Raw genomic sequence first — 14,339 nt, forward strand, 5'->3', positions numbered from 1 at the left:
AGTGGCTGGGAAGCAGAGCCTGGTTTTCACCTAGTCTAGCTCTAGAGGCTGACGGGCTGACGTTCGGGCTATCAAACGCCGGCACATCTGCGCCAGCTGGTGACAACTTGAAATCCTACCACATCAGCTAGTAAATGGCACCTCCTGGGGGCCCCTCAGTGGCACGACTTCTCAAACCACAAACAAGCACTCCCCGGGCACCAAGAAGGCAAAGCACCTAGGAGGCGAAAGAAATTAGAGACAGCACTTCCAGCCTTCCCGGGTGCCGTGCCTCATTTTCAGTGCATGTGAAAAAACTAGAGCCACCCATGCCCCCCAGATAAGAGACAAAACAAAGAGGTTTAAAAATAACGCAAATGCAGGGCTTTCGTTTGAATGTGAAACAGTACACTAGGCTCAGTGTCCAGAGGTGGCCACAGGGGACCATCAGCAGAAAGAAGGAACAAACAGGAGAATTTTCAGGAAGATCCTACCATGACCTAGAAAACGAGATATGATTACCTACAGTTCGCTTTCTTCTTAAAATGGTAGCCAGGAATGCAATTGATTTTGATAATAAACTAGTATCGGGGCTGGGTGTAATAGCTCCCGCCTGTAAATCCAGCACTTTGGGAGGCCAAGGCGGGCGGATCACCTAAGGTCAGGAGTTCAAGACCAGCCTGGCCAACATGTTAAAACCCCATCTCTACTAAAAATACAAAAAAAATTAGCCGGGCATAGTGGTAGGTGCCTGTAATCCCAGTTACTTGAGAGGCCGAGGCAGGAGAATCGCTTGAACCCGGGAGACGGAGGTTACAGTGAGCCAAGATTGCGCCACTGCACTCCAGCCTAAACAACAAGAGCGAAACTCTATCTCAAAAACAAAACAAAACAAAACAAAACTAGTTATCTGCCATTATACTCACGTACACTATAGATGGTGGCTATATTTCTATTACAATATACCACAATGAAAATAAATCATTTAAGCTAAAGTCAGGAAACATCCTAAATGTTTGTCCACAGAGACTGTTTAAATTAATTATGTTATATCTATACAATGGACCACTAAGCACCTGTTAAACAGAATGAGACAGAGAGGAATAAAATATGTCGAAGATATGCTATTAAATGTAAAAAGAGTGGTGGGCCAGGAGCGGTGACTCATGCCTGTAATCCCAGCACTTTGGGAGGCTGCGGCGGGTGGATCACCTGAGGTCAGGAGTTCGAGACCAGCCTGGCCAACATGGTGAAACCCTGACTCTACTTAAAATACAAAAAATTAGCCAGCCGTGGTGGTAGGCACCTGTAATCCCAGCTACTCAGGTGGCTGAGGCAGGAGAATCACTTGAACCTAGCAGGGTTGGAGGTTGCAGTGAGCCGAGATGACACCACTCACTCCAGCCGGGGCAACAAGAGCGAAACTCCATCTCGGAAAAAAAAAAAAAAAAGAAAAAAATATTTTAAAAAGTGTAGAATAATGTATACTGCATGTTCTCGTTTGTTTTGGAGAAAAAAGAGGCTGTTTACACTCATTGTTACATGTGTGATGAGAAATGGAAAATGCTTGGAAGGATTCACACAGAAGATAGTCACCTGCGGGTTGTGGAACTGGAGGCTGAGTGGGGAGAAGATCTGTTTTGCATTGTACCTATATTTATTTGAATGCATTATTTAATTCATGGGCATGCTATTTTAGTATTAGAGTAAAAATTCTTTTAGAAAAATATGAACCGTGTGTAATAAAGAAGAGAGAACTTCCACAGAAGACACTCTTCTGTGAACCACACCAGCTCCAGTCATTATTAAACCACTGGCAAGCATCCCTCAGGCATGAGGAAGGCCCAGCTCCCCAACTGACCTCATTTCCATCACTTCCCGCCTGCTTTCTTCATATTTATCTTTCCATTCTGAGACCTCTCGCTCCTTGGTTATGATCTAGTTTCAGGGAGAAGAAGAGAAAGGTTAGCCCCAGATGAGTGAATTCGGCTCTGAGCAATTCATCGATCAAGAAAAGGAGACGGTGAATAAATGTGGAATGAAAACTTCCTACGACGAACCATAATTACATTCAGAGAACTTCCCTGAGCATAAAAAAGAAAGCAGCGAGATATCAAGACTTTCACAGTGCCCACTGGGGAGCAACTGAAAGGGGCATGCTTTTTGTTGTAAATTCAACAAGGCCAAAAGGCTCATTACACGATAGTGTCTAGGAAGATCAAAACACACGGTTCGCCATACATCTTTGCCTGCAGCGTTCAGAGGGCAAAGTCTGTCTCCAAAGACTCTGGCTTTGTGGACCACGGGCATACGTGTTTATTTCTAAGTGGCAGGAAGAGGGTAATCACACCACATGCCACGATACCTCTGCTCTGGCAATCTGGAGGGCAGAGTCCAGGTCGGGCTGCTGGAACAGAAGGCCTGCAGGTTTCTCCACCTCGGCGGTCCCAATGCGGGAGTACAAGGCTGTTTTGGAGATGGAGACGTCTGTTGGGTGAGCAGCCTCTCTCTGTGGAATGGTTTTTAATTAAAAAAAAAAAGTTAGCATTAATCATATGACAAAGAGGATTACACTCACCCTCTCATGAATGGGCCAGTTGTATGGTTTTGAAACAAAGAACATCAAAAGTATGAGAAAGTGCAGAGACTGATGAACAGGGAAATGCCGAGTCTAGTCTAGGGATGGAGATCTATCATTCTGCACCGGGGCAGGCAGACAAAGGGGCTAATGGCAGAGGCCCCCGCAGCTCCGAGGCCTTGGAGTCCAGCGTGTCTGGTACCTGCTTATCTCTGCCATTTATCACACGCTGAGCCACTTAGGCACAGCGCCTGAGAACCCAGGGCACTATTCAGCAGGCTCCACTTCCAAAATGAGATCTCAATGGTGAATAACGTTGAATTCTAGTCTACTAGTCTACGTTTGCCTAGTTTTGAATAACCACAGATTTGATCAGTTTTGTAAGACTGTTTACATTTCAATTTTGGGGCCATTTGTTTAGCTCTGTTTGAAAGGATGTGAGTCACACAAAGCTTAAGGCCTACTGTAGTTGTCAACCAATATCACCTTTGGCTAGGTAGAGTTTCTGGATGTAAGAGTTATGTTGGAGTTCTGTTGCCATGAAGTCTGTTACGTAAATGGGAAAATTAAAAACTGGGTCAATGACAATATCCACATTTGCTGATTAGACCCCGAACAAGTGGCGTGATCCACCACCCCAACCCACCCAACTGATGTTGGTTTGAGGCTTTACAGCCTGTTGTGGAGAACAGATACTAGCCTCCCAGAGGTGAGGAGGAGTCTGTGGTTATTCTTTTTCCCTTTGCACAAAATGCTCGGCAATTTGCAACACAGTTGAAATGCGGTGTTAGCAGTATCATCAACCAGCACAGCCGGGTTGTCAGTCTACTTCTACTGCAAAAGAAACATCAAACCAATCGCACTCTCAGTCCTATGCATTAACCTTGTGGTGCTGTCATGGCTGCCCAGCAACCCTCTATCCTAGTTATCAATAATAGAGTGCTCTAACAGGCAGAGAAGGACTGCTTCTTCCTTTGGGAAATTATGAGAAGAAATTGAATGGTGAAAGGCCACCACAGTGTAGTAGAGAGAAGGAGATTTGGGGAAAGAATGATGAGGGCTTATCAAGGACAGCAGGTAAGATTAAAGAGTCAACAGTAACTGGGAAGGGGGAGGACCTAAAGGTACCTGTCCAGAATTTGTCTCTTCCACCGCAAGAACAGGCATGCCTACCCTACGACAGCATCAGGGAAAATAAACCCGAGAAGGGAGACAGCGTAGAAAACTCAAGGAGTTTAATGGATAGGACGGAGATGACTGAGTTAGGACCAGTTAGTTAGCTGTATACATGCAGGGTGAAACTACATAGTTTCAGTTGTTCTGGAAGAGAACGTCTGTTGCCTGGGTTTCATGGCCCCTGCCCGGCCTTGCATACTTGGGGTGACCCTGAAGCAGGACCCAAATGATCCACCGGCCAGAGATGGAAGTACACAGTCTCCTTCAAGCAGACCCCAGAGACTCACTCATGTGAGAACAGGGCAGGCTCAGGCCTTCAAGAAGCCCCCGTTTCAAGGACACTTGACCAGAATACACATTAATAGCCCTCAGCAGAGGCAGGCTGACCTCCCAGAACCAAGGGCACCACCAGGCCACAGGGCCAGAGCCTCTCACAGGCAGGGGTTTATCTCTACTCTTTGAAAATGGTTTTCACAGTTCTGCTTGTCATGGGGGAACTTCTCAGGAAGTAGTTGAAAAATGACACAGAGATCGAGACTCAATATTTGTCCTTATGGAGAAAGTTCATAAACACACAATTCCGAAAACAATTCTGGGCCGCGTGCGGTGGCTCACTCACACCTGTAATCCCAACACTTTGGGAGGCTGAGGTGGGAGGATCCCTTGAGGCCAGGAGTTTGAGAACAGCCTGGGTAACATTGTGAGACCCCATCTCTATACAAAATTTTAATAAAAAAAAATTGAGGGTCGGTTGCAGTGGCTCACACCTGTAATCTGAACACTTTGGGAGGCTGAGGCAAGTGGATCGCTTGAGGTCAGGAGTTCAAGACCAGCCTGGCCAACATGGCAAAACCCTGTCCCTACTAAAAATACAAAAATTAGCCGGGCATGGTGGTGCATGCCTGTAATCCCAGCTACTCAGGAGGCTGAGGCAGGAGGATTGCTTGAAACCCAGGAGGTGAAGGCTACAATGAGCTGAGATCATGCCACTGCACTCCAGCCTAGGTGACAGAGTAAGAGTCTGTCTTTTTAAAAAAAAAAAAAAGATAAAGGATTTTAAAAGGAAAACCAAAACCTGTTCACTTTTAAAGTCAACAAATGTGTTTTTTTTTTTTTAATGAGCAATAAAATTTCAAAATGAAAACAACATCAGTCACCATCAAACTCAGCGTGGACCTTCTGAAGATGAATGTAATGGAGAATCTCAGTGACTGGGCCGCAAGGTTTCCCAGAATGAGATTCAATTCTGACCAAAATAAGCAGGCTCCCTGCAGCGCAGGAGAAAATTGATTTAATTAAAACTAACTTTATCATACTGGGCAGAAACTAAATATGACTAATGAAGGAATTAATTATCTTTATGCTGCCGAAAATCCTTTGTAAAACAAGAAAGGGAATGAAAAAAATCAATAAAATAATGAGGTTTCTAAGAAAATGCAAACGGACACTACCATGTAGACTGTTCACTGACCCCTTCATCCCGGCCACCTGGTGTTTTCAATAAAGGAACAGATGACTTCAGAGCCCTCTTGAATTACTGCCCGAGTATCTGCGTGTTGATGAAATTCATCGTGTACACGCTGGTTTCCCCTTACAACCAAGAATTGTTTTTAACTGAAATTAATAGCTTTGTCTGTCGCTGATATTTTTAGATTAAGCTTTGTTTCTCTCACATAACCCTCACTTTAGAGGGGCCAAAAAAGCCACTAGAATCACAAATTGAAATGTGAAATGGCTGTGACACAGAAGGCATGGACTTTGTAACCAATTTCCAACCTTCACTCCACTCAAGTCCCGCGACCTGCGAGAACCTCTGGCCACTGTCTCCTGCTTCAGACCTGCAGGCTGTGCCTGGGGTCCTTCCTGCTGGCAGCTGGGGGTGGGGTCCTAGCCCCCTTGTGGACGGTTCCCTGCTGCCAGACATGGAGAGGAGGGGCTGGCACTGTGGCAGGATCCCTGTCCCCTGGAGCAGAGAGAGGCCAATTCTGGGCAGAGCACCTGCACATCCGAGGCTGGGAGAGCCATGCCAGAGGGGCCACGGAGGGGTGAGGCCAGGAGTCAGGATGAGCTAGGGAGATGACAGCCACCTGGACCAAGGCCACGGTGCATGGACACAGGCCTGGCGCTCAGAGGGTGTCCAGGTCATGTGCTGCCACCCAAGCAGGAGAGTGGCCTCCGCCGGGTGCTGCCCCATCCAGTTCTGACCACAGGCGGTCCCCAAGCCCAGGAGGAGTGGAGATCATGGGGAGGCACTCAGCATCAGGCCTTATGCCACTCCCACAAGTGGCACCACTGGCACCAGCCAGCCGCTCCCGCTTACCAAGCCAAGACATAGCCTCCAGGCAATGACCACAGATGCTCCAAAGGGACAAATACACAGGCGCTCGTGAATTGGTACTTATCACTCCTCTCAGGCTGTTCTCGTGGCTTTTGGGCATCACATCTCCCTCCTTTTGAATCTCAGCTCAATGTGTGTGTATGGGGGGTTAGTCTGTGACACAGCAACAGAGAGGGAAACACGGAGCATGGTGCCAGGCTGCTCAATGACAACACGGGTGGCCCCAACTCCTTCTGCTCATGTAAGCTCCAGACATCAGCCTCTTCTAGGCCAGGACTGAGGGGCCACACCACTCTACCGCCCTGGGGGCCTCTTGCTAGGACTCGCCCCTTCCTGAAGCTTGTTATTTGTATGGCCTTGCTCCTAAGGGACCCAGACACATCCTTCCATCTTTCTATTGGGTCCCCCTAATCCAGAAAGGCCCATAGCCTGCGCCTCTTGGAAAGCCACCCAGACACAACATTCAGGTTCCATCTGACGTGACTGAGTGTTAAATTCAGGGCTCCTGCACCACAGTTCCAGCGAGCTTGGTCAGGTTCACCCCCAGGAGGACACAGCCGAATTCCGTTTGACCAGAAGGATGTGGAAGGACGGTAATAGTAAGACTGCAGCCTGACACCCCAGCCCTTAAGGACTTTTCCTCATTTCTCACATTTTCTAACTGAGATGGAGAAACCCCCACTGCAGCTCTTCCAAGGCTGACTCAGCTCTCCATCAGTCTAAAGAGAAATGGAAGTCAAAGCTGCTTTAGGGAACAACGGGAAAAATCACTCCCCACTCTAGCTCATGGTGATTTTCATCCATGCAATATGATATTTTTCGTTCCAAGTGATTTCATCTTTGTGTTAGCAACAGCTTAAGACCATGTTGGCAAAATGACGGAGCTGTGTCACCTACTGCTGAAATATATGGCCAGAAAAAAAGGCAAATTGGATACACAGCTGCTGTTTTCTCTTCCTATGCATCAGCAGTTTCCAATGCAGCAAGGGACAATCTTTCTATACGAAAAAGAAACCCACAAAGACCAACTTGAGGTCAGGCCCGTGGACCACCCTCGGGCTGGGTAGCTACAGGAATACCATCTATTTTCCACGGGCCAACATCACCAGGTAATGCACTTTTTACAAAAGCAATACAAGCTACTCTACTAGAGAAACATGTTCCCTCTAGACTCCAAGACAGTTCTACCCTCACAGAACACTCCTTTGAGCACACGCCTCTGAAATAAAAGAGGTGGCTTGGGCTGCCTCTCCGACCCACACACTATGAACACGCATGACACTATTTTCTAACTCAGAACTGGGGCACATATTCTGAGAACAGCCTGTAATTGACAAAAAGTCAACTCCTGGCCATTATTTGCCAACAGTCGTCTCTGGCCGCTCTCCAAAGGAGGTGGCAGGGGGACCACGGCACTCAGCACACTCCATATCCACCCTGAGCTACTCACCAAACATGCTCAGTTCCACCTCAAACTCTGGACAGGAATACACGGTACTTATAGTGGTCAAACTACATGCAATTCATTCTGTCTTTAGGCCCCAAGGACGTCTAGAAATAAATCTAGTGTGTGTGTGTGTGTGTGTGTGTGTGTGTGTGTGTGGTGGGGGGAAGTCCTCACTGCTTCATGCTTTCTAAAAATCTTGCTTTCATGGAAATTTGAACTAAGCTTATGATTTGGCAATAAGAACGAGGACATCCCCAGTCTGTATTGACATTCTTGTCCCTGCCCTGGGTCTCGCTGTTCCCAGCCTGCAGACCCACAGTGTAAGCACCTACTGTCTCTGGGAGGGGTGTCTCTTTTGCATATGGCCAAGGAAACCTCACTGAGGGGCCATCAGGGCCGCAGTAGCAGCCGGAACTCTTACTCCTGTACCAAGGATGACAGACACAGACATCACTGTCCCCTGACCCCTGCAGATGAGCTGTTACTCCAGGCAGGCAGGCCAGGGGCTCCCATTCGTACTTTTTTTTTTTTTTTAAAGATAGGGTCTCACTCTGTCACCCTGGCTGGAGTGCAATGACGTGATCACAGCTCACTGTCACCTTGAACTCCTGGGCTCAAGCAATCCTCCCACTTGAGCCTCCCGAGGAGCTAGAACTACAGGTGTGTACCACCACACCTGGCTGGGGACCTTTCACTTGGAAACCTGAGTTCTAGTCCCCAACAGGCTGGTGAATCACTGTCAAGTGGCTCCATCTCCCCATCTGTAAAATGGGACCTGGATCCACCTACTGAGGACAGACGCTGGGAGCACCTGATCAGGTAACAGAAGCAAAAGGGGAAGTGTCAGCTAAGAGCAGCAGCTTTCCTTTATCACACACCTACTAGGTGTCAAGCATGGTGTCACTCTCCGCACACCAGACGTCTGTCATCCTCACAGCAACCTGTAAACTGGCTATTATTGGCCTCATCTCATGAACGGCAAAACTGAGGCTCAGAGAGGTTCACCTACTTGTTCAAAGCCACAGAGCAAAGTCTGACACACCAGGTTCATCGGGATGTCCAATTTGGGGTGGGATAAGGGGTGGGAACGAGGCCGCCCTCAGAGACCAAGGTTTGCATGGGCAGTCCAGGGACAAACACACGCTCTGCACGTCATCAGCAACTCATTCAAATTATTAATAAGTTACCCCAAACTTGGAAGCCAGGCAAAAAGATTTCTGCATGCCCTGTCAATGTCACACTCCATGCTAAAACTAGGAATTGGGAAACTCCATGGGCCAAATGGCCCATTGCTGTTTTTTGTAAAAAAAAAAAAAAAAAAAGCAAGTAAGTAAAAGTTTTATTGGAATAGTGCCAGACAGTATGGCCCACAAGGCTGGAAATACTTATCATCTGCACTTTACAGGCACTTTCTTTGGCCTGGTCTAGAGTATTATCAAATGCCTTGGTTTCACTTACTATGTATTATTGATTAGGGCCTCGTTGCAACAAAGTCAGATGTTAACTTGTAGAAAACAGAAAAGTTGCAAATTGTGTTTGTTCAATAGAGAAACAAATGGTATCTGTAGGAAAAAAACTCTCAAAGGTCATGATTTTGTTTTTCTCTGTTGAATTGGTGCTAACCAGTTTTCTATTCAACTTTGCCATCTTAGGCTAGCCTTCTTTACCCTACTGACTCATACACTGGTCTCTGTATTCTCCCCCATTTAACCAGCATTACCAGCCCGCAATTTAGCATTATCGAGTTAAATGGATCTCAGCTATGTGCTCAGTGTGTATTTATGCAAGAGTGACGCTTTCAGCTTTTTGGAAATAACCCTTTGCTGGACACCGACGATGCCCGCCTGGCGGATGGTTAGCAAAGCAGCTTCTGGACCCCAGCGGCACACATGACATTCCCAGGTGGCGCACGCAGCAGCAAACCGGTACCTTGGCATCCTGGTGGCTGCGGGAAGCCAAAGCAATCTGCCTGGCCAGCTTCAGGGCTTCTATCCGCATGATGGCAAACTCTAACTCCTCCTGCCCGCAGGGAGTGTGGGCAGACCGCAGGGAAATGCATCAAGACAGACGTCAATGGTTTCCACATCCGAGAAATGAACGTGCCACGAAAATGTGTCATGACAGGCACTCGGGAAAAACACGCGCTCCATCTTTCTCTCACAATTAGCACCTCAGCAGATCATGAAATAAGCATTTAATTTCCTTTTCTAAAAACCACCCTTGTGATTGTCAGGAAGTATTGTGCAGTTGAATACAAAATGATTTTCAAAATGGGATCAAAATTTTTACTGTTCTCTTTTCTTTGATTTCTTTCCCTTTTTCTTTCTTAAGGTAAAGTTGGCCAATAGTTTCCATGAATGGAGCTGCATCTCTCATACGGCTGTTAACAATCTCTCTAGGTTTACTCTGAACGTCCTAGTCTAGAGAATATCAAATTAAGTTGTCAAATTTAAAGCACAGAGTACATCATTGTCTTTGGTTCTAGATGCAAGACTGAGCCCAGATGTTATCTCACTGGGAGTCTGAGATAGCCACGTATGTACATAAACAGCTTGGCTCAGTGGTGATCTAACATTCTTGGTTCAGTGAATAAATCACAGAAACTACTTTGGGGGCTATCAATGCTTCTAAATAATGACCATTTGGGCCCAGTTTCTAAATTGAAATAGAAACGGTTTGTTCAATACGTAATCACACAATCCATATCACTTTGGTACCGTGGGTAAAGACCGCCACGTATACCATTCTTTGAAGGGAAGATACGTCACTGGGAACATTCTCGGCAGCTCCTCATCAAATCCTGCCTCATTTCATTTGGGCCTCGGGGGTTCATTCTCTACTGAGGTTTTCACAAACTCCCAAAAGGTCACACGTGGGCTACAAACCTGAAGTTTCTGAGCGAATAGTGGGGGGTTCTTTTCTGCTAAGTCGGGCTCCAGATAGTCAAGTGCACCACAGAGAGAGGCGGGGTGAGCTAGCCTGCTGAGGAGGGCGTCAGCAGAGGCAAAGGAGCCCTCGGGAGCTGTCTGAATGCCGGCAGAGAGGAGGACACACAAGAAAAATAGAGGAGAACAGAGAGTGATATTGATTCCAAGCAAGGGCCACGCAGCCATTTGCTGGACATTTCTGCCTTGAGGCTAAAGAGAGTATCAATTAGCTGCCATTACTTGTGGTTTCATCTAGACTAATTCCCACATGCTGACAATGGACATCTTCAGATTGGCAGACCCGACCCCCTCCCCAAAAGGGCAGTCTTCAGTGTCCTCCCACTCCCATGCCACCCTCACTCCCTGGTCAGTGAGTGGCAGCTAGCTAGCGGAAGGTGAAAGGCCAGTTAGCTGGTGGGTTTTCCAAACATAACATAACTCTTCAAGAAATACTTTCAAATATATATATATAGGAAGTAAGGTTTTGGTAAAGGTCATTTTCTCAATCATGGAAAGATGATTTCAAATGAAAAAGTTCTTCTGATAGATCAGAAAGACTTCAGAATCAGAAGCCAGCTTTGTAGAAGGTGAACCACGGACGTGTGCTTCAGAGTATTAATGTGAGAGACTGATTCACATCTAGACCCTCTTTTTACTATTGTTTTTCTAGTATCCACTCCAGCATCCAACTGTCAGACACACAGTACGTGCTCAATAAACATTTGATGCATGAGAGAAACGGCCTACTAACACAGAACAAAAATAACACACCAAATCAAGGGCTTCACACCTGCTTGGGGATTGCTGGGCAGGAGGTAGAGGAAATAAAACTAAAATCCACCTAGAAGGATGGTGCATTTCAGATGTATGGAAGACCATGTGACATGTGTGCTGTGCAGGGACTCGGGGGTAAGCGAGGCCTTCAGCTCAGCTCTATTTGCTCTGCAAGACCCCAGCAGGGTTTGGGGACAGGAAAAGTCCTGGTCTTTGAACAGGAAAAATTCCCATCACTAAGTCCCAGGAAAACTAACTTTCCCAGAAGAGGGTCCCCTGCCCTCTGTCAAGGATGAAGCTGCAGAGGACTGCTTAACGACTGTTCCAAGGCAACAGTCTAGTCCTAAGGGGCGAAAAATGGAAACTAAATAACCCTGAAGGCATATAAAGTACTTAAGTGGGAAATGAAAAACCGCACTGATGCGAACAGAGAACCTTCCCCTCATCCTCACAGTATGGGATCGCCCAGGTTGGCTTCTGTGGTCAGGGAGTCAGGGTGGGACCCATGGCAGGTACCAGGTGAGTGCTGCTGTGAAGGCCTGGCCTTCCTGGTGACAATACACAGCTGGCCCTGTGATCTGGGGCCCCTCCAACTCCACTTACAATTTCCATCGCCTCTGAAGGGGCGCCCAAGCCCACGGCCTCCAGCCCCTTCTGGGGGGATTTCTCCGACACCTGCAAGTGTGGCTCTTGGTTAGGGGCCAGTCCTCGTGGGACAGGATGCTGGGCTTTTGTAGCAGCGTTCACAAGGGCTTCAGTCTCTTCAAAACTTGACCTGGGGGAAGCAAAGGGCATCTTCAGTCTTCTCACTGGGAAACCCACTGAAATCAACCAGGATCCCCTGACCATGCAGATATGTGATATGTGACCATATCACAAGGAATCCTGGACTTCCTGAGGAACATGGGCCAGGTCTCCAGTGGCCATGCAGCCTCTAGACTGGGCAGTCACCCCAGGACCAAGTGTCAAGGGAGGGGCAGAAGTACAGATGCCACTGGCTACAGACCCAAGCTCCGCAGTTCAGCAGACCACCAGCTGCCTGGTTGTGGACTCTGGGGAAGTGACTGGGTACTGTGCCTCCAATTCCTTCTCTATAAGATGGAGACAATGGACCTCTCTGTGACGATTAAATGAGATGCTGCATGCCCGTAAAGCACTTAACACGGTACCTGTCACCTGGTGCCGCTACTGTTTTAGTAACGTAACCACCATCATCATTGTTCTCACCACCCTGGGCAGTCTGCAGAGTCTCTTTTGTAAGTTTGAGAAGTCAGTGCAAGCACTTTCACTCCTGCTTAAAGGGGCAGGCAGACAAAAATAGGCTGGTCCAAATCTTACAGCAATGCCCACACTTACTTGATCAAACAATGCGCTGCTCCAAACATTAGCCCTCATAAATGCAAACATGAACACCCATATCAATAATGTACATTTACCAGGCACTTGAAGTGTGCCAGGTACTTCAACAAGAGCTTTACACACAGCATCTCTCTGGAAGACAGAGTGCCCTCTCCCCGTCGCATAGCTGGGGGATGCTCTGGAAGACTGATAGCCTCCTTTAATCTTCATAAAATCCCTGCAAGGTCCGTTTCATTATTCCTTTTACTTTACATGCAAGGAAACTGAGGCCCAGGAGAGCCAAGTACCTCACATCAGGTCACACAACCAGGAGGGGGTCGTGGGGTACAGGTGGGATTCAAGCTTTGAATGCTGGACCACAGTGTCCCCCTTTAGACAAATGATGGAATAAGGTGTATGTGTGCTGGGCGAGATTATAGGGGGTGGGTCACACAGTCAACTGCTGAAGGATTTCGCTTTAGTCCAAAGGGCAGCCAGTAACAAAACCAATGTGTTTATGTCCCTGTGGACATTCAGAGACACTAAAGTGTGGGCTGGCCAGGTACTGTGGCTCATGCCTGTAATCCCAGCACTTTGGGAGGCTGAGGTGGGAGAAGCCCTTGAGCCCAGGAGTTTGAAACCAGCCTGGGCATCATAGTGAGACCCTGTCTCTATTAAAAAGAAAAAAAAATTATGTGGCGTGTCAGCTGCCTGAATCTATGCACTGAAATGAAGTCAAAATAACAGCATGAAGGCGCTCAGAGGCTCTGGAACATCCAGCGTGATGTGTAACTCTCTCATCATGGAAGTCATACCCTGAACACGGCGTCGGGGACTCTGACATGCGGACGGGAGTTGACTTGACAGGGCTCTCCTGAGAAGTGTCAAACATAAGGTACAAGGCCTGCTTCTTCGGGGCGTCATCGTCCTGCTGCAGGGATCAAAGTCACATATCAGCTTGGGTACAGCTGGCCTGAACGTGCAGCTGAGATGAAAACCAGAGCACTCTTCAACAGGGAACAAATAACCCACCAGGGTAAAGCCTTCATTGTTCTGGAGCCACCAGGAAGAAAGGAGGAAGTGGGGCCTGGTTAGGAGGGAAGGAGGATGCAGAGAAAGTACAACCGAGTTCAAGTAGGAACATGCGCCAGTGGAGAAGACTCCACGGCATTGGTGAGCTGGACTTTGTTCAATTCACCAACATTTTCTGAGCACCTTCTCTGGGCCAGGAGCTGCGCTGGCCACTGCAGATAAACAGAGAGGTAGGGCAAGAGCCCAGAGGTGGGCTGACCGTAGCTGAATGAGCCCAGGGCAGGGGCCTGGAGAGCAGCTCAGCTGGACTAGAAACAGGGCTGCGGGATGTGAAGCCCCAAAATGGAAATTGGCATCTCTCAGTGATGGGAAGACCTTGAAAGACCCCCCCTCCACATGCCCTGCTGGGGTCCCCAAAGAAGTCCCTGCAATGGCCAGCAGGCATGCTGCTCTGCACCGCCATGAAATCTCTGGGTGGCTCTGCTGTTCCCGAGCAGGGCATGCTCCTCACAAAATTCATCCACAAGGCCTGCCAACGAGCCAGGCAGTGGGTGGTGGCACAAGAGGAAGGGGCCCCTTGTGGTTTCAATCCATTTAAATCAAAGATCTCAAACCACATGACAGTTCCCCTTCAGTGGTAAAATGTGTCACCCTCAGTATTATGTATATGGCCTCAACTACTGGGGACTCAGTTGTGATCACAGAGCTAAGCTCTTTAAGCAACACACCGGGGATGATGACAAAGCCCAC

At 47.8% G+C, this 14,339-nt stretch overlaps 1 protein-coding gene across 28 annotated transcripts in view; it reads right to left on the bottom strand.

Annotated features, from left to right (window-relative positions):
• Nucleotides 1-14,339, bottom strand: part of TACC2 (transforming acidic coiled-coil containing protein 2) — a 255,604-nt gene that overhangs the window by 15,183 nt on the left and 226,082 nt on the right. For 19 of the 28 annotated variants that reach the window (XM_021943769.2, XM_021943767.2, XM_021943764.2 and 16 more), the window contains 6 exons: nucleotides 13,373-13,488; nucleotides 11,823-11,994; nucleotides 10,404-10,544; nucleotides 9,448-9,537; nucleotides 2,345-2,488; nucleotides 1,841-1,917 (listed from right to left, as the gene is read on the bottom strand). In XM_021943769.2, coding sequence (XP_021799461.2) covers nucleotides 1,841-1,917; nucleotides 2,345-2,488; nucleotides 9,448-9,537; nucleotides 10,404-10,544; nucleotides 11,823-11,994; nucleotides 13,373-13,488 — 740 coding nt within the window. The remainder of the gene's footprint in view (nucleotides 1-1,840; nucleotides 1,918-2,344; nucleotides 2,489-9,447; nucleotides 9,538-10,403; nucleotides 10,545-11,822; nucleotides 11,995-13,372; nucleotides 13,489-14,339) is intronic. The other 9 variants (XM_021943783.2, XM_021943782.2, XM_021943780.2 and 6 more) reach the window with 2 other exon arrangements.

Source organism: Papio anubis, chromosome 11 (assembly GCF_008728515.1).
Source record: "Papio anubis isolate 15944 chromosome 11, Panubis1.0, whole genome shotgun sequence".
NCBI lineage: Eukaryota > Metazoa > Chordata > Mammalia > Primates > Cercopithecidae > Papio > Papio anubis.